Raw genomic sequence first — 24,048 nt, forward strand, 5'->3', positions numbered from 1 at the left:
TTAAATTTCTTAATAACATGATAGGCATTCCTATTTTCAAAATTAATTCATGTGGTGGTAATCCATTAAATTCAAGTTTATTCAAAAATTCTATCGGATATAAAATCTTCATATTTTCATTATTTCCAGAATTCAATACAATATTGTCTGCACTTAAATAAGTTGTTTTGTTACCTGGTAATAAGTTTATAGCGTAATCATTTATATCTCGAACTGTTGCATTTCGTGGTGTAACAATTGCACGTTCTTTTAAATAGTTAAAGTCATTGTAATTGATGGTAAAATCTGAATAAGTTGCAAGAAAAATTGCTTCTATTGGATTTGTATAAGTATAAATAAGTAAATCGCTTGGAATTTCAACCCAAGATGCATCTCTATCATTCTCATCATTAATTGAACATATACGACCTTCTCCAATTTGTAATAACCAATTTGCAAAAGTTGAAATATTTATTTTTTCTTCATCAGTTAAATTTTTTTTTGATAGTCTCATGTTCTCTGTTAGGTTGAATATTTTAAATGATGACCATAGGTATGAACTATTTAATGAAGCTTCAATTATCTGTTCTTTGGTTCCTCCTGTAATAACAGGTAGAATCTGTTGAAAATCTCCGCCCAATAATATAGGTTTACCACCAAATGGTTTGTTATTTGGATCTGATAGAATATCACGTAAAGATTTATCTAGTGCTTCAAAACAGTGTTTATTACACATTGGAGCTTCATCCCAAATAATTAATTCTGCTTTATCAATTAATTTTGCAAGATGAGTACCTTTTTTTATTGGACATATTGATAAGCTATTGACTGTCAGAGGTATTTTAAATCGAGAATGAGCAGTTCTACCATTTGGAAGTAATAGTGAAGCAATTCCAGATGAAGCAACAGCTAAAACAATTTTTCCTTCAGATCTTAATTTGCTTATTATTGTATGCCATAAAAATGTTTTACCAGTTCCTCCATAACCGTGAACAAAAAAAGTATTAAATGTTTTTTCTTCAATTGCTTTAATAACTTCATCATAGACAATTCTTTGACATGGATTTAATTGAGCTACCAAATTTATATGTTGATATTTTAGCTGAAGACAATCATAATCTAATTCTTCTCTTAATAATTTGTTATTCAATTGTAATAATTTATCTGTATCAGGCATTGGTAATTTATGGTCTTTTAATGAACTTGATAATTTATTAAATAATTGTTCTAATTCAAATAATAGTTCATTTTTTAATTCTGATTCTGACAAAATGAGATTTGGATTTCCTAGTTGAACTCTGGCTTTATGCAAAATATCATCACACATATTGAACCAATGTGAATCTAATAGCATTTGAGGATTTGCAACTTCACAATATAAAATTATTGTAACAAAAAGTTGACGGATTTCAGAAGCTGTTGCAGTATGTAAAGAATCTGTTAATGCTTCAATCCATTCTTTATCATCGCCTAATAAACCTAAAACTCGGCAAGCTTCCTGATAAGAAGTATATGTGATACCATTTATTGTTTTTATTGAATCATAATTGTGACAACCTTTTTGAATATTTAATAACATTCTCATAAAATATAATTCACCTTTTGCTGGATGTACATATGCTATTCGACCAATTGTTTGACATTGTTTTCTTGGTTTCCAAAATTTTTTATTATCGTCCCAAACAAATTTGGTGGGAAATTGTGTATAAGTTAATTCAGATGCATTTGAATAAGTTGAATTTGCTTTAAACCATCCAGTGAGCATAGTATCTTCTGTACTTTTTTGTTTTATTATTGATTGTAGAGATTGATATTCATTAAAAACGATATTTTGTTGTAAAGGCAGATGAATTTGTAAATGTTGGACAGCTGGATGTCGAGAATGAATTGAATATTCAAATAATCTCCAGACAGATTCGTGGGCAGTTAAATAACGACAATTAAGATAAGTTGTAATTTCATCATTTAGATTTTCATAAAATAAAACTCGGGCTCTATCTGGACCTTTATTTATGTATTTAAATAGATATTTAATTAACATAGATTGAGAGCATAATTCAACGTTAATATGAGCATTATATCTTAATAATAAATTTGAATTATAGGGCACAACAAAATTATTTCCAATTTGTATATTATTTTTTACAACAAATTTTGTATGGTCATTACGACGTCTGTATATTGGAGGTGCATTTGTTTCAAATGTAGTATCTGTATTATATGGTTTTGGAAAAAATTTAGAACATTTTCCGTCTCTCATGCAAGGAGATTTTGGATTTATTTGTCCGCAAGGTCCATGAATCATAAATTGGCTAACTATTTTAAAAAGTTCTGGATCAATATTTTTATCTGGCAATTCTGCAGAAATAATAGAATCAATATCAGTTGGTGTATAACATTTATAATCTTTTTGTAACCAAAACAACATATGAGCATGAGGGAGTCCTCTTTTTTGAAATTCTATTGTGCAAACATCTGCGTCAATTTGTCCGAAAGGTTCACCGGATTTAATATAAGCAATCATATTTTGTAATTTCATATTAAACATTCTCGAAATTATGTCAGGTCTGTCTTCAACTTTACAGTTGGGATTGTTCTTAAAATATCTTTGTATTTCAGGCCATTTAACATTGCATGTAAAAGTTATAAATAAATCAGGATTACCGTACTGTCTGCAAATTGCCATGGCATCTTGATAATTATTTATCATATCTCTAGGACTACCAGTATGAGAACTTGGTAAAATAATTTTTTGTCCTAAATCAAAACCTCTTTTAATTCCAGCTGAATCTGCAGTATAAATGTCTTTAAAAACTTCACTTCGAAAATTACTTTGATTTTTTCTAATCCAATCTAAGCGATCTTCTTCAACTGTTGCATAAGCATCGACTAAAAATTGTTGAAATAGTCGTCCACCTTTTAATAAAGTGTTTGTTATATTATTTCTGTCTTGAATCTGATATGTAATATAAGCTCGCATTGATACTCTTTGTCTTTTCTGTGTACGATTTTCTGTCAATTGTTGCATTAATAAATTTAGGGTGATTCTAGTTAGACCTCCAAATTTGATATTTGGACCTCTAATTTTTTTCAGTTATTAATTGACTTTGTCAACTTATATGAAAAGACAAATAAGGACAAAGAGAGAAAAATGAAAAATTAAGTAAGTAAATAAATAAATACTCTTCTTACCTCCTCCAACCAAATATATATAACATTTAATTAAATTTTTTTTTCCCGATATTTCCTTATATTGCCTATATAGTTTTATAATTTACTCAAAACAATTAAGTAAGAATAATAATTTCTATACATGACCCATCATTTATTACAAAGGTAAATTCAAAACAATTTGATTTGGAATTTTCTTAAACTAAATTAATTGAATATTATGATATAGTTATTACTCGATCTTCCAACCCAATACCTTTGAAATCAATTTTTTTAGCAAATTCAAAGGGGTTCCAACAACATATCAAGATCGAGAACCAACCATTTGATTAATTTTGGTGGAGGAGAGACTTACTCATAAGAAAGCAATGTCATGTGATTTTGATTCATTTTTCTTCTCGTGGTTGAAGATAGAGATAAAAAGTAGAATAACAGATTGTTGTATCTCATGTTCAAGGGTGTTTTGGTAAAAATAAGGAGGTATACTTAGCTTTTCAAGTATTCTAAAAAGTAAATTAGAGGTGTACTAAGTATGAGAGGTCCAAATAGCAAATTTGGAGGTCCAACTAGAATCACCCATAAATTTATTTTATATCCATCTTCACCATATGGGAAAAGTATTGGATATTGTAGTGACATATATTTTGGATGTATTTTAGAAATACGTTGTAAATGTCCACTGTTTGATTCAATAATTACATCTTTATTTGAATTATGTTCTCCAATATCACCAACTATCAAACCACTAATTTCATCACTTGTTGGTTCTTCATATTGCTTACTATCAGTAGCTTGGCGATTAAGTATACTCATATTTAATGAAGGCAGAGAATGATTTTCAAATTTATCTCTTATCATTCGAAATTCTTTAACTAATTCATTAGTCTCATCAAACATTTTAATAAGTCCTTCGACAATATCTGGTTTGATATTTTGATTAACATGATCTGGATCAATAGCATTGATACGATTTGAAATCTCATTTTTTGTATCATATATGTATAACTGAGCATATTTAGGACATTCTCCATCAGAAGGTAATACAGAACCCATTAAATGATGGACTTGACCACTAATTTTAAAAACATATGGACCTGAACCACTATTTATCTTATAATCAATTTTCGCTCCCATTGATGTAAAAGAGAACATCGAATTGTAAACTCTTATATTTTCTCTGAAAAGTTTACTTTCTGAACCATTGTTTGGATCTAATAATCTTTCAAGAAAAATTGGTGTTGGTTTTGGCTGCTCAATTTTGATTTGACCTCTTTTGCAACATTTTGTATAAATGAGAGGCTCATTTGAAGATGATTGCTTAACAGCTTCTCCGAACCAAAAAGATGCATTGCAATAGTCACATTCATGAACATTATCACCCGAATCCTCATATTTTACAATTGATCCTGCAATGAGAAATTTCACTTTTGTTAGTCAAACAAATATGATAATTATTTTTTGAAAATAATGCGTAAGAATTATCACATGCCAATAACCTTGCTTGCTTCTTTGATATGATGCTTGACCAAATGGATGAGAGTACTGACCTGCATACAAAATTTGTAAACAGTTAGTTACATTGTTCATTAAAATTATAATGATGTGATGACAGTTAGTTACTATCAATTTGCAGAAATTTAGACCCGTATCAATGCTAATGCTGCAATATTTTAATTTACTGAACTATTTAATAAAAGCTATATGCTGAAAACTTAATGCTGCTGTATCAATTAATTCAATCAACCTGAAAAATTTCTCCTTCCTTTAATCATCAGGGGAAATAAATTCACTAATAGAAATGGCAAATGTATACCAAGTCTGAACAATTACTGCATCTGAGTTTAGAAAAGATGAGTAACAAAAACACAGAAGCTGTATTGTGATATGAGCATTACCGGCAAAACTTAATTAAGAGTGATACAGGAGACAGAACGAAACAAAACCAACTGAAATTAACACCTAATTCGGTTCCAAACTAAAGACTTCAGAAGTCATACTTGTAATACTCTGTTTCTTATTGAAGACTAAAATTTGAAACCAACTGAAATTTGATTGAATAAAAATAGAGACGACAAAACTGAATAATTTGAAAACAAAATTGAAGTAGATATAAAGTTATTAGTACAGGAAAAGGAAATACAGCAGAACAACAGTCTCGTTAAAATTAAGGCCATAAATTAAATTAATTAAAAAATTTACCTTCTGTAATCATATGCGGATTTTCGTTTGCAACTGCAGTGATATTTTGGTTGTCGCTATTTGATACTTCAGCAATTTCTGGATAAGACACTATAATCAAAAATCAAACAATGTCAATTAGTTTATATTTCTAAAGAAAGACCAGTTTTTGCCAAAAACTATTTGCATAGATCAACATTTCAAAGGACATAAAATAGACCCACCTGTTTTCCATCTACGTGATTTAACCTGATCAACACGATTACATCTAGTTCTTGTTGCAACAAAGCCCTCACCACTGCAGATTCGTTGAATTTTCTGTTGATTCTGACGATTTTCAACATCACACTGTTCTAACAATCTTTTTGCTCCTCTCATCATAGTTTTTGGTGCCATCACTGCATTCAAATATGTAATCCAGTTTAAATTTCAGACAATTATCTCTAATAATGATAATTTGTAAGTCCATTCATAGTCTCATAGATAGACACACACTAACAATAACCTATTAATCACCTCTTCCATAACATAAACTGAATATCAGCGGTAAACTGAATACAAAACTACCTGTAAAATTTCTATCTAAACCCAAAACAGCAAAAGAGACTGACAGCACGCTGTCCTCTAGATCTGCAGAATGAAAAAAAAAAAATTTACACTATATGATAACACTTTAGACACAGAAACTATAAATGAATCACCGATGAAATACAATAGAAGTTTATATCCAATTTGAATCATTCTTAACATTTTTAGAATCAATCATGAGATGATCCAAAAAATCATCAAATTCAAACTGAAAGTAATACATTACGTAAACACAGCATGAATCTAAGTACAAACTTTACATCATTTTGAATCAGAATGTAAAAAACTGAACCAAATAGCATCCCCAAACATATCATCACTAAATTACTAACTAATTTGCATTAATACCAATAATGAACATCAATATGAACATATCAATTCTATGTTAACTACATACCTGAATAGCAATAAGACGGTGAGATACTTCCAAACAATGTACAGAGGAACAGCGGCAGAAGAATAATACACACACTTCTTTGCATATAATCTGAAAAACACAAACCAAAGAACAATCAAATTTGAAAATTAATCATTAAGCTGCCAAAAAACATAACCAAGGTATTATAATTTAGCAATCACATTGTTTGGTATAGAGAAAAGGAGGTATTATAATTTATTATAATTTAGCTTCCAAATAGAGTTTTGTTTGGTATTATAATTTAGCAATCACTTATTGCTCAACAAAATGTGTAACTTTCAACAACAGTACATAAATGAGGTTGGTATAGATAATCAGAGGGAGAATGGAATCAATACCGAGCCTTCAAAATTAGATTTCCAAAGTCTCTTGTTTTATGTTTCGGCTCTTCAAGAGTAAGCCTCACCTGCAAAACCAATATAGAGAAAAGGAGGTTTGATATATCAGTGTGGATTGTACACAGAGTGTAATAAAAGGAATACATATTGAAACTGGACGTCAATTTGGTATTTATTCACTTGTGTATAAAATGCATCTACGTCTCATTTACATCTCATCATTTTTTTGGTTATGATTAATCTGTTTTTGCTATGGGATGATATGCAGTTATCAAAGAATGAAACTTATGAATTAAGAAGGTCAATACAGATGTTGGAAAGGAGGTTCAAGTAGGTTAATATATGCAGTGATATCTACAGCTAAGTGACTCTTTCTGTCTTTCAGATTAAAAATATCGAAATCAGTTAAGAATACCAAAAAAAAAAAAAAAATTATATATACTTAAACACAAATTTGGTCTCTATCTTTTCTATACACTTAAACCTCCATACTTACGCAATACCCACCTATGCACTAATCACCTAAATGCCTAAATCTATGATAGCAAAACTTCTACTCTTTCTTTGACAACTATCCCTAACCTCCTCTTATTTTCATCGAAGGTGAATTCGACTCTACTATACTCTGCTAAGAAAAAAAAAAGAACATAACAGCAACAACACGCATTTCGAAACCTCCAATCCTTACTCCCCCAACGAAACCCATATCTATAACAATCATTCGTTCTCTGGCAGCTATCCCTAACCTCCCCCTCTTTTTATTTATTTACTTCAGTATTTATTGAAAATAGAAGAAGTAGACAGACAATACTGAATTTAGAATAAAAACTCTTCACAATTTACCCAAAAAAAAAAAGGCCTCACCTTGAACCTCCTCCAATCAATCACTGAAATAAACTGAAGCACAAACAATACCCCTACAAAATCGAAACTGAAGTCAATTGAAAACCAATCACAGCAAAAAAAACCCAATCAAAATGACAAACCAACGTAACAAATCAAAAACCTAACCCAAAAGGTACCCGACAGAGTTATCCAAAACGCAGATCCTCCTCCTTCTCACAGCAAAACCGAACAATACCCCTACAAAATCGAAACCCAATTCAATTAAAAACCAACCACGGGAAAAAACAGACCAATCAACACTATAAACCAAAGACAGCAATCAAGAACCAACCCAAAAGGTAAACGGCAGATCTTCTTCCTCCTCACAGCAAAACGGAATCACCACTCTCTCTCTCTCTCTCTGTTTCGACTGTGCTTTCTCAAGAAACAAACCTGCACTCTTTCGACTGTGCTTGCTCTCGATCCTTCTATACCTGTCTGGCTCTCTCGATCCTTCTTGATCTCTCTCTTCGTGGAGCAAGCAAACAGAGCCACGTGGAAACCAACCAAACCAACTATAATTAAAGAGAAACATAGGGGCAAAACCGTAACTCCATTTTGCACAGCGATGAACAGTTAACCGGGCTTTAGATATATGTATAATAATACTTTGAAACATTCTCATTTGTTTAGCCTTTTATATTGATCTCCACCACCATTTCAGATTTTCAGCTCTAAAGAATCATAAACACCTATAAAAGTAGCTATCAATATGGGCTGCAATGCTGCATGACCCAATTTTAAATATTAAACCCAGGCTGCAGAGTTGATGTGAATTCTCCATCTTACCCCAAAAATGTGTTAGGTGGGTGGTAGACTCTAGAATCATACGACTTCTCACTGTGGACTGTTACTAGTTGGAATGATATATATGCATAAATAAGGTCGTCCTCAAGCGTCAAGAATCACAATCTGCATTTGGCATCTGATTCACTCATTCGCACACCTCCAACACCCACCACTCTATTTCTGTTCCTCTTCTTCCTCGTAGGGGTGCACTGAGGTAAAGCTTGAATCTTGATTTTCTGGGACTTTGAAAGTTTCTAGCTTTATATGATTTGATGATTTGGGTTTGATATTTTAGCTCGAATTTGTAATGGGTCCAATTCAATTTTGTATTTTGACCATGTTTAGTATTGTAATTGTAGCTTGAATTTGATGATGATGATGATTAAAGATCTGATTTTTATTTTTTGGGGATTTTGTGTTAGTATTGTGAATATGGATACTGAGCTCGAGTTATGGATTATGTGTTTGACTTTAGTGTTTCTATTGTGTGTGGGTTGTGGGTTCCACAGATCTCATCAGTTGTTGCTCAGACTGAGCTGGAAGACTGATTGCTCTGCTGTTGTTGTTGAAAGTTGAAATTTTGGGTGATTACATGTGTTTTTGATTGAACCCAAAAGCCTTCTTTTGGGAAGGAAGTTGATTGAAAATTGAAAAAAATTTAAAGTCTTTTTTGCATCTGCTCTGTGCTTTGTTTATCCAAAGGTTGTACTCATAGGACTGTGAATTTAACAAACTGAATCAGTAGAGCAATCAGCAATCCAGAGCTGAGACTATAACTTGTGTGTTTCTGTGGTTGGATTAGTGAAGTCGTTGTTTTGGTCACTCGGGTAGCTTTCCAATTGTTCTGCCCCATTTTTCTTATCTAATAGCTGGACTGTGTTTTTGATTAGATCACTTTGAACAATGGCGAAGGGCGTTGCTGTACTTGGCTCCAGTGAGGGTGTTAAAGGAACTATCCTCTTCACACAAGAGGGAGATGGTACTTAATTGTTAACTGATTATTTGTAGGATGTATTTTGTTATTATGCTGTTCAAATTGATTAACTTGTTTTTGTTTGATTAATTTTCAGGCCCAACTACTGTGACTGGAAACATTTCTGGCCTCAAGCCTGGGCTTCATGGTTTTCATGTTCATGCTCTTGGTGACACAACAAACGGTTGCATGTCAACTGGTATGAACCATTGACTAAAAGTTTTTCCTTTATGATCTGATGCCGTTGGGGCAAAGCCAAGGAACCAAAGCCTACTCCTCACTATCTTTACAATAATTCGCTGTGTTGTATTTGTATCTAATGATTAGTCTACTTGTAGGACCGCACTTTAATCCTGCTGGCAAAGAGCATGGTGCTCCTGAAGATGAGAGTCGTCATGCTGGTGATCTTGGAAATATTACTGTTGGGGATGATGGTATATATTTTACTATTCCTTTATCAGCTTATTTTTTGAGCATCCTGTTTGTCTTCATTGAGAGCTTTATGATCACCAGACTAGCTACATCTAGTGCGAGAGTTTGACACTGTCTTGGCACTTACAGTTTGATATGTTTCTGTGCTTCAGGAACTGCTACCTTCACAATTGTTGACAAGCAGGTTTGTGGTTAACATTCCCATTTATTTTCAGTTTATGTTTTCCTGTAAAAAAATGTATACTCGGCCTCTCTTTATATTTCATTTCCTCGATTCTGAAGTTTACATTGTTGTTTGCAGATTCCTCTCACTGGACCACACTCTATCATTGGTAGGGCGGTTGTTGTCCATGGAGACCCTGATGACCTTGGCAAGGGTAAGTTCTAAATTTCTCTATTTTAAACCCAGTCTCTTTGTCTCTCAAGTTGTTCCATCAATAGTAATCAGCATGAGTGAGCTAGTCAATAGATGGTGGCCCAAATTTTTTTAGTAACTTTAGGCTTCTTGCCATATCAATTGAGATAAAATGGCTGCTGCGTACGTACAAGTTGTTCAGATTTTGGTACTTTTGTTTACTGATCCTTATCTTCAATTGTGTCTTTCACCCTTTTAGATGAGCTAAATGCTAGTGGTTAACTGTCAGTTTAGTTCCCCCAAGTAAATTCTAGTTTTGATGCCTGTTTTAATTACAACACTGTGGTTATGTTTCTTCTCAAATTATTTAGCGCAGTCTCACATCCACACCGTATCTAATCCAATATTCGTTGTGTTTGTACACAGGTGGACATGAGCTTAGCAAATCCACTGGAAATGCTGGAGGCAGGATAGCTTGTGGTAAGCTAGTATGCTTAGCTACATTAAATGGAATCCTTGCATTACAGTAGTTTCATATAATTTGAATTGGTCTTGTTGTACTATCCTATTATGGTACTTTCAACATTTCTAAATTATTGGTGCATGCTTATCCTTATACTCCACCGACCTTTCTTTTTGCAGGTATTATTGGTCTCCAAGGATGAACTGGACCAGGGAGCGGAACACAGGCACCGCAGTTGAATTAAAGCTTGAGATATTAGCATGAACTCTTCTGTATTGAGTATTGGAATAAGGAGTACATTTGTCAATACCAATATGTTTGTTTTGGACCTGTATTCTGTTTCTCAATCATTTTCTGTGTGGTTGTTTGACAGTACTTTGTGTTCATGCTATTGCCAATGGATAAAGAGTAATTTTCTTGCTTCGATACCACTGCTCCTCCCACAAACACCCCCCCCCCCCCTCCCCCAATAAGGACTCGATTTCTAGTACGATGGTGTTTCTAGCGTCACTATGTACTGGTAGTGTTAATGGAATTGGCAAACTTGTTGACATCTCTGGTCATCGTCTCTATCTTTGTGGTCAAATTCTCCGACTGTTATGCTATTATCCTCGTCTCAAGGTTTCCATCAAGACAATGATCTGCACTATTCTTTCATTTATTTTGTAGATTTTATTAGCTCAGAATCTCAGATGCTGTGGAATCAAAATTTCGTCTTCGTTTTAGTTTCAAAATCCCAAAAGTAATTATGTCACTAATGTTCCTGCCAAAAACTTAGGGGGTGGACACTGTTTCAGTATTGTCCAGTTCTCCACACCATTCACTATCGAAATGCTTCTATGCACCGACGGTACAAATATAGGATAATCTCAACTCTTGTATCAACATTTTTCTTTTTTAACCAAAAAATATATTTAATGTAATCCAACAATCCATTCATGTTTATACAAATGCACGTTGGTGCTCTAAACCCTCCTCATGTTATTATCACATCCAAAACCGACCTTCTGTAGTGGGTAATTCTACGTGAAAGTAACTTTGAAAACTTACCATAGGTGGTAAATTACGAAGGTGGAATCAAAACGTCCCAAAGCATGGGATAGTGGAGTATATTTAAAATTATTTATTTATCTTCCTTGATTTCCGTTCTTGTCAGAAGTCGGTCGTTTTGGTTGAAAAACGACTATAACCAACTGATTGACTTCACCACCCCAAGATTCCATCCAAAATTTCTAGGGTTTTTCCTTCAATCACAATCCCCAAATTACAATTGCCATCTTCTCCATTTGTATCAATACTCCCACCACCGATGTCCACCGCCGTAGACAAAGTCTCCGGCGACGTTCCGATGAGCCCAGAACTCCGCAAATCCTTCAACCTCCTCAAGTCCCACGCCTCCAAAGTTGCCAACTTTACCCTCCAATGGCAGGACCTCGAAGACCACCTGCGCTCCATCGACGACTCCATTCAATCCAAAATCAACCACCTCCAGAAATCCAAACAAACCCAATTGAAATCCGAACCCAATTCTCAACAATCCACCCAGGTCAATTCCGCTGTCGAATCGGCGAAAGCCCAATTGGATTGCCTCAACACCCAATTCAAAGCTGAAGTTTCTTCGTCCGAATCCGAAAGCTTGGATTTCAATGGCGTAGTGGTGCACGATGGAGAGGGTTTGCTGGTGTTCATGAATGAGCATTTGAAAGAGAAGGAGCCGTCTCGCGATCTCATCACAGATGCGATTAGGGCCTCTGTGGGCTCTGGGAAGATAGTGCTTGAGGCAATGAGGTGGTTCTATCCGTCGGAGTCGTCGAATAAGGGAGAAATGAGCTGTGAGCTGAGTGTTGTTAGGAGAAGTTGTGTGGTTTTGTTGGAGGAGATGACCAAAGTGAGGCCTTTGATTAGGCCTGAAGTGAAGGAAGAGGCGGCGAGGGTTGCATTGGAGTGGAAGGGAAAGGCTAGAAATGAAGCGACCAATACTCTGGAGCTTTGGGCTTTCTTGCAGCTTGTGGGTGCTTTTGGGTTGGTTGGTGAGTTTGATAGGGAAGAGATTTTCAAGCTGTTTGGTAGCGTGGCGGTAAGGAAACAGGCGCCGGAGTTGTTTAGGTCTCTTGGTTTCGGGGATAGAGTGTCGGGTGAGTGTTTGGAGACTTGTTGTTATTACTGTTCTTCATTTGTTGTTAGGTAGTTGAGTTACAGATTGCTTTTTGGTTTTGCTTGTTTGTAGTTTTACTCTTGGAAATAGGATTGGTGATGGTCTGTCTTAATGTTTGATAAAACAAATATCACTGTGCTTCTTTACAACATTTGTTACAGTTTGTTATCTGATCCGCTCCTTGCCTGCCTATGAGATCAAACTTGGTGTATGATTTAGTGCTTGAGAGTAAATTTGCAGTGCTAGCATGTTTTAGTTACCCAAATGGCACCTTTTTCTGGGTAAATGGCTTGGTTATCAATAATGTGATGAGAAGTTATCACAACAAATATGACATTTGAGAGATATTTAAATAGGTTCAGCAAGTTAGAATTACATTCTGAATGTGAAGGATAAGCTGTCAACAAGATATTTGGATTGAAGGTGTGCTTCAGCAGCTCTTGGTTGGCATATGCTTTATTTTGTTGAAAATTTTGGACAGAAGGTATACAATTAATATAACCGCAAAGGATGGACTTACCTGGATATTAATTGGAGTTAGGACCCCGATTATCATAAAATATGTTTCTCTTTTTGATGATCTATGTTGTTTGTTGATTGAAATAGTCTGCTATATCTCTGTGAGGGAAGATTTTGTAGAAAACAACAAAATATTACATCAAAATAAGTGGAGCATCTTTATTAGTTGGGAAAATGTTGTAGGGACATATACAAAGAATAACTGTACACTTTTGAAGTTTTAGACAAGTATCTGAGGAGTAATCAGGTGAATGGATATAGCTTCGTTGATAATTCTAGCTGAAGTTCTGTTCATCGTACCTGTGCTCTTGTTATTGTTGATTCTTCTGGTTTTTGCTGCTAGAATTTGTCCTGATAATTGTGGTTTTGTTCATTAATGTTAGTGCTTCTTATGATTCATCACCCACAATGCGAGTCTTGAGCCAAGAAACTCTTCTTTTCGAGTTTTTGGTACCTCCTTTTGTGTAATTTGTTAAACCTGATCCTATTTTTGGCCGCAGAGTTTATTCAAAAACTGGTATCACAGAAGATGCGACTTGAGGCTATTAGATTCATTCATGCATTCGAACAGCTTGACAAGTTCCCTCCTATGCCCCTGCTTAAAGCACATTTGAAGTTCGCCAAGAAGGATGCAAAGATTAGTTGCAAGAGGGGGCAAGATCCTCTTAAAGCAGAGGTATAGGTGCCTTTTCTTTTGCCTCATCAACCATCCTTAGACCCAGATGGAAGAGCCATTTTTTATGTACCGTGTTTCATTGATTCCTATGCAGGATGCTGCCATAGATAAAGAAGTAGTATCTCTAAAAGCTATAATACGATGCATTGAAAGCTACAAGCTTGGAGTTGAACCACAGTATTCTCCTGAGAACCTCAGAAAGCGCATCAGCCAGCTGAAAAAGCAGAAAAAAGAGAAGCAAGTTACTCAAGCAACTCGTGTCCCTGAGGTTCAGGGGCAACACTTGAGTGGAAAGAAACGTACTGCCCCTGAAGTTAAGGCTCAACCCAATAAGAAGAACAGTAATAAGCATCATCGGACAGATCCAGCTGCTGTTCGAAATGCTTCTTTCAGAGCACCAACCACAGGACACTCAATACACCCATCTTATCGTCATCCAGTAGACTTGTTTGAGAGTCGAGGTGCAGAGTACTTTATACCATCAGCTGGAATGCCTCGACAAGCAGCGGATGCTCCCCATACTTCTTATGGCACTGCTTCGACCTTTAACTCATTGCGAGCATCTCATTATCAGCTAACAGGTTCGTACAAAGGTGAAGGTGCCGAATATGCTGCTCGATACAGTGATTCGGCATACTCCATTCCTGATGCTCATAGTGGCTTATCAGCTGGACGTTATGGTTTGATCAGTTCCTCTCCTATCACCCATACCCGGCAAACCACCTTGACAGGTGGAGCCTACGAATTGACAGGCTCCTCTCCTATTGCCCATACGCGGCACACCACTCAGCATATAAACTCAACAACTGCTTCCTATGGATTGGGGGGCAGTACTTCTGTATCTTCACATTTGAGCCCATTAACCAAGCGGTATGGGGCTAGTAGTATGGCTGTAAATGGGAGGACTGGGCAGTTTGGATCAGCAGGAAGCCCTCCCCCTGCGCGCGTAACCAATGTGAGCCCAAATTCTTATGTGTCCGGTGATCCACTGAGAATGGCTAATCACAAGGACAGGCCAGTTTCTTCAAGTAGTGGCTATGGCACACATACTAATCAGTACCAGCCTTCCATTTATCACCTTTAGCTTAGTTCTATACTTGCAGCTTTTTAAGAGAAGTTCGCTTGCTGGTATTTGTAATTTGATTTAGATCAGCAGATCTGTGTTATAACTCCCTGTTTATGTCTCCCTTTTTTCAAACATTTACCAACTTTGTTAACAGTCATATGATATAATATTATGTCTTGCAATACTCAAACTGATAGGAGTGTAAATGAATTTCAGTTGGTATTTGTGAATCCCCAACTTTTTCTCATCTCTTGCCACTGTTTATGTGAGTTGGGATATAATGGTACACGTTATGAAGCAATTTTCCAGTTTAGTTGGTGAGGAACAATGACAAAAACGACGACTGCGGAGTAAGAAGGATGCAAAATGTTACTGATATCACAAAATCTTGCGCTGAAATTTTTGAGCTTCGAGGAAAGAAGAGGCAGAGAATAGCTCAGGAGCAGAGGGTCTTCCAATAGTGAAACTGGGGATGAGGGATTTGAGGTTATATGATCACAAATTATTAATAAAAAATAAAAAACCAGAAAACTCTCATATATATGATCACAAATTTAATATATATAAAAAAAGATCTTAAAACTGATATTGAAGCCAAGGCTTAATTTTCTTCTTCTAGTATCATTTCCTACCCAAGAATATCACTGCTTAATTTAGAAGAAGATCAAGAAGAAGAAAAGGTCGAGGTGGCAGAGTAAGTGGGTAGCCAAAATGATATTGGCTGATGCTTAGCAACACAAAATGATGAAGCGGTACGCAATTTGGACTAATAATCTATATTTACTCACGGTTTGTAAACCTAACTATTTATTCAATTTTATTTTCTATATTACATAAAGCAACATAATCTAAGTCATGAATCACTTGATATTACTCTTTGCAGAAATATTTCAATTTCCTAATCAGTGCAGTCGCCTGGTCGTATACTCCAGCTACATTATGTCCCAAAAGGATTCAATCCGATTTCTTGCTCTTACCATATGGTTTACTTTTTTCCCCTAATTTTAACCCTACATTTTACCTCGTTCATCTATCAATTTCATATTCATCTTTAAAAAGTCTCGCTCAAAGTAGAAAATCATATCTCCAACTTACCACCATTTTCCACATACAAGTCCATTTGGAGTAGTAGCCACTGAAACCTTTTATGGAGACTCGTGAGTAACACACAGTTCGTACATTTGGTATTACTGATCAAGTTGAACTCCCAATTGATGAGAAATAATTGTCTACTATTCCTTTCATAACCATAACCATCAGATATCACCGTACGCTAAGTTAGCAGCTAGTCCTAATCTAGATCATGGAATAATTTGGACTAGCTAGAACATGGTGATCAAGTTGAGATAATTATGTGTATTCACATTCTGCATATTGTTAAAAATTAATTAAGACAAATCAAGGCTTAAACTTAATCTGATGTTGCTATATCACCGAATACTAATCATCCATCAGGCCCCAAGTTTCAAAGAATTAACCAAAATCATTCCAAAAACAAGCTAAGTACAAAAGTAATATATAATTTTTCTTTTATCAGATAAACAACTCAAATGCTACAACTAATTTTTAGTAAGTTGAACTCACAACCTCCCACTTACGACGAAAAAATTATGACAGACCAAATGGTGCTAGACCAAAAGTAATATATAATTAAAGGCCAAATAGTGTAAAGAAGTCTTAATCTTCAGCTAGCATTGGTTCGGAGCAAATGTCAGAGTCCACCTGTCTATCAGCCGGCCTTTGCACGGTTCCCAACACGTTAATCTTATCTTGTTCAGCAGATATTGGCATGATCATTAGACATATCTCATTCGATTCTAGGAAGTCAACGAAAGTGTTGGGCAACTTAAGCAGAGCCTTTCTGAATTCTAACTCGAGGTGTATTAATGGCGCATTGAATTCTCTCGGCCAAAGGTATTAAGGGAGTTCTTGATAAGGCCGAGGAGTTGCTTCGTGACACGCCTGATAGTCATATGCTTCAGCAACTTGAAAATCCTGCCAATCCAAAGGTAGTATTGCAGTAACTGTGACCTGACTAGATGGTTGAGAGGATTTATGAATTGTTTCATTATGAAACCACTGGCCCAGAGATCTGGAGAGACTCCGCAGGGAAAGTTGATATCTTGGTTTCAGGGATAGGAACCGGTGGCACAGTAACCGGTATAGGGAAATTTCTTAAAGAGCAAAATCCAGAGATCAAGGTTTCAACTTTGTACATAACATCATATGCATATTTAGAGTGCGAGTAGTTACAGTATATATATGGTCTAATCTAAGCTAATGGTACAATTTCTTTTGTTTATGTCTAGGTTTGCGGTGTAGAACCAGTTGAGAGTGCAGTCTTGAATGGAGGTCCACCTGGTTAGTATACCTGTGCTTCCCTTGTGCGAGTGTATATAACATTAAGCAATATGCTATTTTACGGTATTTGAGACTCGTCCCATACTTCACTAATTGATTTGCGGATACATAATGTGCACTCACATTCATAGGAAGGCATCTGATCCAAGGAATCGGTGTTGGCTTCATACCTCAAGTTCTCGATGTTAGCCTGCTAGACGAAGTTATTCCAGTAAGTCTGAAAATGAATCAACTGTTGGTCAGATGATTTTGCATGTGAAATGCTGCTTGCTCTTTATTGTATAATTTGATCTATGTTAGATGATAGTACAAGAATAGACTTCTTATGCTCATGTTTTTGTAGGTATCCAGTGAGGAATCTATTGAGACTGCTAAGCTACTTGCCTTGAAAGAAGGTCTTTTGGTAAGTACAGTTTCTTTCTTTCTGTTGAAATCATCATTCTGATTATGGCGGTTCCAGGAACTCGTTACTCTCCATTGTCATCTATTATAGGATATAAAGATATTGTTATTGGGGTTTATTTTTGAAAAATGTTTGCAGGTGGGATTCTCATCTGGTGCTGCAACAGCAGCAGCAATAAAGTTGGCAAAAAGGCCAGAAAATGCCGGAAAACTAATAGTTGTAAGTTTTCATTGCCTCTTAGATTGTTCATTGCATTATTTGGTTCAAATCGTTTGGCTCAGAGTAGTTATATATTAACGGTATTAAAGAAAATGAAGGACAAATATTTGTGGAATGTATTCTGATATATCATCGTCTTGAAAACATATTACAAGCTAAAACTATAAATAGAGGAAGAAAGCTGATTGCAGCGAAGTGGAAAGTAGCTATGTACATCGAGGACAGCAAGGTAGTCAGCAAGTTGGTATAACAGCTGTGTACTGGAACATGGACAGCAGCAAAGTAGACAACAGCAAAGTAGCTAAACGTGGACAGCAGCAAAGTAGCTAGACAGCATGTGGTATAGCGTGGTATAGCATCAGCAGCAGCAGCTTTGTTCAGAAGGTGGACAGTAGCAAAGTAGCTAAACGTGGACAGCAGCAAAGTAGCTAGACAGCAGCAAAGTAGCAAATAGCAAAGTAGCTAAAGTAGCTAAAGTAGCTAGACAGCATATATTCCAATATTCCAATAGGTATTTTTATTTGTTAATCCGAATCTCCATTAACATTTTCTGTATTCATTTCTGTGTCCGCAGGTCGTGTTCCCCTGTTGTGGAGAGCGGTATCTGTCTACTGAACTCTTTGATACCATTAGGCATGAGGCAGAAAACATGACACTTTGATAGCATTGCCCAGGTAATAAACTGCTTTGCGCTTTTGGGTCCTTTTTCATTGAAGTAATACAGACTACTTGTTTGTATGGCATCATGACCGTGGAGCCTTTATTGTTATTACCACTTTACAGATCCTTGTTATCCTCATTGGATCAAGGTCTCATTCTCTGTCTGTTTATCTTAATTGGACACAATTCTATCCAAACCATCAGTATTTTTCCATCTGTCTCGTACGTACGTGAGAAATCTTGGTTGGGTTGTTCTTGTATGCCTTGTATAGGAACTAACTAGGAGACCTTGTTCTTACGTCGTTTAAAACCCATTCAAATTCTGAGCCAATATTAAGACAAATTCACTTGCCAAGAGTATTTCCTTCAAACATGTGAGAGTTACATGAGTAGTTTTGTCCATTGTGCGCTCACAAGCTCAAAAAGACAAGCTAGAGTTTCTGTGCACTGAGCACATCTGTACAATATTTGGCAGTGCTTCGAGTCCCACATCGGGAAAGAAGAAACAGGCAAGGTCATCATGGTACTATAAGAAGGAGCAAAGCGCGACCGTGTAAAGTACTTACCTGGACGGGGTCAATGGGCGATCAAAAAGGCTCATGGCCTAGACTTGCGACCTCCATTGCACTTCGGAGGGGTGCTTGCCTATGGTCTTCTCAAGTAGAAGCTCCAACGTCATAATTTCTTACTGTGGGGGCTTGCGTTCGCGCAGCCCCTGTCAATTCTACTCCAAATTTTAACCGCATCAGATGTCTCCTTGTAGAGAAATTTTTGTGGGCTAAATACTGGTTACTACCTTATAGTTTAGGTCCAAAATTAATTCAGTCTCTGGACTTCTAATTTTATCAAAAATACCCCTGCAGTTTCAATTTTGATCTAATAGGTCCAATCTGTTAGTCTTCCGATAATTGAGTCATTTAACTTGTTGACGTGACTCATACATGGCATATGTTTTATGATGTGGTGTTGAGGTGGCATGCATAGTCAATTTAGGAGTGGGTCTCATCAAATAAAAAGTTTTTCATCAAATAATCCAACTATAAGTTGAACCCATAGCAGAATATTAACGAATTGGATCTATTAGATCAAAATTGAAAGTATAGGGGTGTTTTTGATGAAATTAGAAGTCCAGGGACTGAATTGATTTTGGACCTAAATCACAGGGTAGTGACCAGTATTTAGCCCAACTTTTTTACTCTCTGTTGCAATAATTTGTAAAGTACAGAACTGGATTTATAGGCGACCACAGATTATAACGAAACACAGATCATCTCTATTTACAACTTATGGACAAATGATGTGATTCACTGATTTATAAAGAATTCAGTATTGATAAAATTAATCATATCATCATAGGTTGCAATAAAAATACCTTTTTCAAATTCATGCTTTCTTGCGGCGAATGAAATAATAAATCATTCTCAACAACATGACATTGTCCCTATTTAGATATGTGATTCCTTTACCTATGCCCAAAGACAGACTACTGGTCCATTGTCACTAACACCTTACTTGCTTTTAAACAATTAAATGATCAAGTAGTAACGGTGTGTTACGGTAACAGCGCATCAGAACTTGAAGCATAGAACATATGAAGATTATGCTTTAACCTAGCTATATCCTCTTGTATTTTTATTGCTAGTTTCAGTATTAGCCCAGTACGTACTTGAAGCATCCATAGTCCGGTTTGCCAGAGTCTTCTTTGTGAACCTGACTCGGTCTAGTATGTGAATCTGACTGAGACATGGTGGTATGTGACCCAACCGGACCTGAGTTAACCGTCCAGTTGCCCAGTACTCTTTTGGTATATATACTATCTATATAATCCGGTCGATGCAGAATGGTTTTCTGCTGCATGAAAAGACATACACTATAAATGCTAAATCAAATTGAAAAATCGATACATGAAAAAAATTGAGCAAAGGATCTTAATAACATCAGGATTCTAAAAATGACATGGGGCATAATTAAATAATTGAGATACCTTGAATATAGACCAACAGGTCCGTATCGATCTGCTTTCAGTTTTGCTTGCTGATCATGGTTTTATCTCTAGTGTTCAATCTGCCATTCATATATACATATTGCAAGTGAAGTGAATGGTGAAGCATCAGAAAAAGAGAAAGAAATACAAACATATAAATGGATCCACAAACCCCAAAACAAAGATCAAAAGCATACCTTGAATATAGATCAATAGGTCCTTATTGATCTGCTTTCAGTTTTGCTTGCTGATCATAATTTTATATGTAGTGTCCAATCCGCCATTCATATATACATGCTGCAAGTAATTAATGATTATTGAAGCATCAGAAAAAGAAATGGAAAAAAAAAAAAAAACAGAAACATATATATGGATCCACAAACCCCAAAACAAAAGCATACCTTGAATATGGATCAACAGGTCCTTATCGATTTGCTTTCAGTTCTACCCCTATGAGTTGTCTTTCTACACAAACCAAAAGTAAATATATTCAAAAGAAGAATTAAGAACCAAGTCACCAAAGAGAGATGGTTGTGTTCCAATATCCCATAACCCCAAAAGTATAGGAACCAATGTACCATAACCCCAAAGAGAGATGGGTCTGAAAGTGCAGATTTTATATAAGATATTAAAATAAAATAAAATAAAAAATTAAGGTAAGATTAAAAACCAATTTTTCGCAAAAATTTAACCATTTTGACCGAGAATTGGCTTAATTAATAAAGACTAGCAACATGCCCGCTCGCGGGTGACATTGTGTTAAGGAAAAATGGTCGACTAAAATATTGATGAATGGAAGCATTGACCACCGCCCCCTTAAACATTACCAGCAACAATGCAACATGCCCGCTCGCGGGTGACATTGTGTTAAGGAAAAATGGTCGACTAAAATATTGATGAATGGAAGCATTGACCACCGCCCCCTTAAACATTACCAGCAACAATGCAACATGCCCGCGTTTCTCGTGGGTGACATTTGTGTTAAGAGAAAATGGTCGACTAAAACGAATATATATATCATGCCCGCGTTTCTCGTGGGTGACATTGTGTTAAGAGAAAATGGTCGACTAAAACGAATATATATATATATATATATATATATATATATATATATATATATATATATATATTAACATAGAATAGTGGTGGTTTGGCTATTTTTAATTTCAGTTTATACTTTTATCTATTTATATTTTGTTGACTTATTATGTTATGAAGGGTAATATAGACACTTCAAAATTTGGTGAAGCCCTTTAACACCAAAAGAGGGCCTCCATTTATAGTAGTAGAGATAATAGATGAAAATTTTCCCAATAAAACAATAATAACGCCTAATTATTATCATTATTACTATTCTTAAAAAAAAAGAACGCCTAATTATTATCATTATTACTATTCTTTCCAAAAAAAAAAAGGCTTAATTATTATCATTATTACTATTTTTTTCTTAAAAAAAAAACGCTTAATTAAGTGGTGTACTAGTATAAATATGGTTCATTCTTCAATTCTTTTTGAAGTACAACATTTGCTTATATATTTTTCGTATAAATTTTCTATCAAATGGAAAAGTTTGCTCTTAGATCAAATTTCTTGGTGATCATGACCCTTATACTTGTTGTTTGTGGTAAGTGAATGTCTCTCTCTCTTTGCTCATACACATATATATATGCACATAGTACGCTGCAATATTTCTTGTGATTGATTGAGTTAATTGTTGGTTTTTAAGATTGTGACAAATTATCTGAAACTCTTGTTTCATTATAACTAGAGGCTCTCTATTGGATTAGCCTAAGTCCAATCCGATGTGATGGATCTATTAATGTACGTTAATATCGATCCAGAATCCGTGTAGGAGTTCATATATGTTTCGTTAACACTAGGTTACTAGATTTGGATTGTAAACCACCAAATACATCATTTTGCTAACAAAATGTTAGGCGTAGGCTTTGCAAATGAAAGTGAAGCTATCATAGTACAAAAAAATAGACATGGAAAATTGATTTGTACGTGTATATCATGATGGTTGCTTAATATCTTGTAATCTAGGCCATAAGGAGTACAGTGTTGTGAATCACTGCAGGCATCACATTTGCCATTGCTGTTGTGATCATTAACTCGTGCTTTGCACGTAAGCCACCCTCACCTCCTGAATCGTGACATTGATGTATAATTTGATAAAATTATAGTTTTTAAATTATATAGTTGCAGATGATTATCAGAGTCAAAGTTAAGATTTCACATTTATAAGCTAGAGATTTATATGTCACTACATGTAGATGATTATGGTTTTTGTTGTATTATTAATTTTGACATATGACATAATATATGCAAACATTAATGAAAAGTACTGATTGATTGATTGATCTATTGCGTGCAGGCTTGCTAGTACTGAAAGCTAATGGATATACTAGTGATTTTGAGATCGCAGCAGCCAACCTGGATTGTTTTTTTAATGAGGATTGCAAGAATGCCTGCCCAAAAGGGTGCAACCCTATGAAGTGTATTGGACCAATCGGATATAAACATTGTGAATGTACTTGTGGCTGAAGAAAATTTGTTTGGTCAAATCATGTTTGTCATTTGGTTTCAATAAATTTAGAGAGAGAAGTTCTGGCTTTTCTGTCTAAGATCTCTCTCTCTCATAATTGATATGTTTTCAATAAATTAATTTTACTAATTAAGCTTTTCGTGTTTGCTTACAGTAAAAACCAAATTTAGTATGTGTTATGTTTCTTCTATATCATTTTCTCTTCAAATATATATATATATATATATTCCGTGGAACCAACATAAATCCGGGTGCCACAATTAATGATCCTACTTTTATTTGTCAATGTTTGAATTTTGAAATGATTCGACTATAAGGGGCTCATTGATCGACATTCTAGTAATTAATAATATTGAAATTATAAATAATAAAAAAATTAAACCATAAAACATAAAACAATTGTCAATGTTGATAAGATTTGTACCAAAAGCTGCATTTAAAAAAGGAAACAATACCTAATGATTCAAGGTCGTTTCATTGGAGGCTTCAGCACTAGCCTAGGACACCATAATGCTTTTGAACTTATGGCAGTAATTATTGGGGTTGAATTGGCATTTCAGCTGAGTTAGCAGAATGTGTATGTGTGGCTTGAGAGTAACTCGACAAGTGTGGTTGATTGCTTCTCTTCTCCATCATTTGTCCCACCGTGGCAAGTGCGCATCTCGTGGCTTAACTGTGTGTGTAGAACTCGAAAAATGTCATTTTATTGTTCTCATATTCTTCGTGAAGGAAATACCGTTGCAGATAGACTTGCCAATCTGGGTTTGTCTTCAACATATCTTTGGTTTGGCACATTTCTCCTCCTGTTGAAATTATTTTATTCTTGCGCACTACGGACTTTCTGCGTTTTCCTTACGTTCGTCATGCTTAGCTGCTTTTCTGTTACTG

At 35.3% G+C, this 24,048-nt stretch overlaps 4 protein-coding genes and 1 non-coding gene across 5 annotated transcripts; 4 read left to right on the forward strand and 1 right to left on the reverse strand.

Annotated features, from left to right (window-relative positions):
- Positions 1-2,736: 2,736 nt before the first annotated feature.
- On the reverse strand, positions 2,737-8,096 carry LOC133720983 (uncharacterized). The gene is made up of 11 exons (XM_062147477.1): positions 7,850-8,096; positions 7,695-7,755; positions 7,537-7,589; positions 6,673-6,740; positions 6,314-6,403; positions 5,896-5,958; positions 5,553-5,726; positions 5,350-5,439; positions 4,647-4,697; positions 3,850-4,556; positions 2,737-2,769 (listed from the first exon to the last, which is right to left on the reverse strand). Exons 5-11 carry the CDS (start codon positions 6,396-6,398, stop codon positions 2,737-2,739), a joined length of 1,203 nt encoding a protein of 400 aa, XP_062003461.1. The 5' UTR covers positions 6,399-6,403; positions 6,673-6,740; positions 7,537-7,589; positions 7,695-7,755; positions 7,850-8,096.
- A 304-nt stretch (positions 8,097-8,400) lies between these two features.
- Positions 8,401-10,995, forward strand: LOC133722053 (superoxide dismutase [Cu-Zn] 1). Its single transcript, XM_062148861.1, has 8 exons — positions 8,401-8,560; positions 9,237-9,325; positions 9,417-9,518; positions 9,658-9,753; positions 9,904-9,935; positions 10,053-10,128; positions 10,533-10,586; positions 10,749-10,995. Exons 2-8 carry the CDS (start codon positions 9,250-9,252, stop codon positions 10,769-10,771), a joined length of 459 nt encoding a protein of 152 aa, XP_062004845.1. The 5' UTR covers positions 8,401-8,560; positions 9,237-9,249; the 3' UTR covers positions 10,772-10,995.
- A 702-nt stretch (positions 10,996-11,697) lies between these two features.
- Positions 11,698-15,191, forward strand: LOC133722051 (FRIGIDA-like protein 4a). The gene is made up of 3 exons (XM_062148859.1): positions 11,698-12,704; positions 13,744-13,919; positions 14,014-15,191. The coding sequence occupies exons 1-3, from the start codon at positions 11,879-11,881 to the stop codon at positions 15,001-15,003; spliced, it is 1,992 nt and encodes a 663-aa protein (XP_062004843.1). The 5' UTR covers positions 11,698-11,878; the 3' UTR covers positions 15,004-15,191.
- Positions 15,192-16,933: 1,742 nt separating this feature from the next.
- On the forward strand, positions 16,934-23,299 carry LOC133722052 (cysteine synthase-like). The gene is made up of 7 exons (XM_062148860.1): positions 16,934-17,186; positions 17,295-17,346; positions 17,478-17,557; positions 17,690-17,749; positions 17,888-17,968; positions 18,543-18,642; positions 22,990-23,299. The coding sequence occupies exons 1-6, from the start codon at positions 17,025-17,027 to the stop codon at positions 18,627-18,629; spliced, it is 522 nt and encodes a 173-aa protein (XP_062004844.1). The 5' UTR covers positions 16,934-17,024; the 3' UTR covers positions 18,630-18,642; positions 22,990-23,299.
- Positions 19,187-19,347, forward strand: LOC133724026 (U1 spliceosomal RNA). The gene has a single exon (XR_009853444.1). It is a non-coding gene; the product is annotated as a U1 spliceosomal RNA (small nuclear RNA).
- Positions 23,300-24,048: the final 749 nt, after the last annotated feature.

The sequence above is a fragment of the Rosa rugosa genome, chromosome 7 (assembly GCF_958449725.1).
Source record: "Rosa rugosa chromosome 7, drRosRugo1.1, whole genome shotgun sequence".
Classification (NCBI taxonomy): domain Eukaryota; kingdom Viridiplantae; phylum Streptophyta; class Magnoliopsida; order Rosales; family Rosaceae; genus Rosa; species Rosa rugosa.

Excerpts from the sequence above, each read along its gene's own strand:
- LOC133722052 (XM_062148860.1), top strand. The coding sequence starts at position 17,025 with ATGGTTGAGAGGATTTATGAATTGTTTCATTATGAAACCACTGGCCCA. Across the intron at positions 17,187-17,294 it reads AGCAAAATCCAGAGATCAAG|GTTTGCGGTGTAGAACCAGT; the intron begins GTTTCAACTTTG and ends GTTTATGTCTAG. Across the intron at positions 17,969-18,542 it reads ATGCCGGAAAACTAATAGTT|GTCGTGTTCCCCTGTTGTGG; the intron begins GTAAGTTTTCAT and ends CTGTGTCCGCAG.
- LOC133720983 (XM_062147477.1), bottom strand. The coding sequence starts at position 6,398 with ATGCAAAGAAGTGTGTGTATTATTCTTCTGCCGCTGTTCCTCTGTACA. Across the intron at positions 5,727-5,895 it reads TTTAGATAGAAATTTTACAG|TGATGGCACCAAAAACTATG; the intron begins GTAGTTTTGTAT and ends ATTTGAATGCAG. Across the intron at positions 4,698-5,349 it reads TCCGCATATGATTACAGAAG|GTCAGTACTCTCATCCATTT; the intron begins GTAAATTTTTTA and ends TTTTGTATGCAG.
- LOC133722051 (XM_062148859.1), top strand. The coding sequence starts at position 11,879 with ATGTCCACCGCCGTAGACAAAGTCTCCGGCGACGTTCCGATGAGCCCA. Across the intron at positions 12,705-13,743 it reads TTTCGGGGATAGAGTGTCGG|AGTTTATTCAAAAACTGGTA; the intron begins GTGAGTGTTTGG and ends TTTTGGCCGCAG. Across the intron at positions 13,920-14,013 it reads AAGATCCTCTTAAAGCAGAG|GATGCTGCCATAGATAAAGA; the intron begins GTATAGGTGCCT and ends ATTCCTATGCAG.
- LOC133722053 (XM_062148861.1), top strand. The coding sequence starts at position 9,250 with ATGGCGAAGGGCGTTGCTGTACTTGGCTCCAGTGAGGGTGTTAAAGGA. Across the intron at positions 9,754-9,903 it reads TATTACTGTTGGGGATGATG|GAACTGCTACCTTCACAATT; the intron begins GTATATATTTTA and ends TCTGTGCTTCAG. Across the intron at positions 10,587-10,748 it reads TGGAGGCAGGATAGCTTGTG|GTATTATTGGTCTCCAAGGA; the intron begins GTAAGCTAGTAT and ends TTCTTTTTGCAG.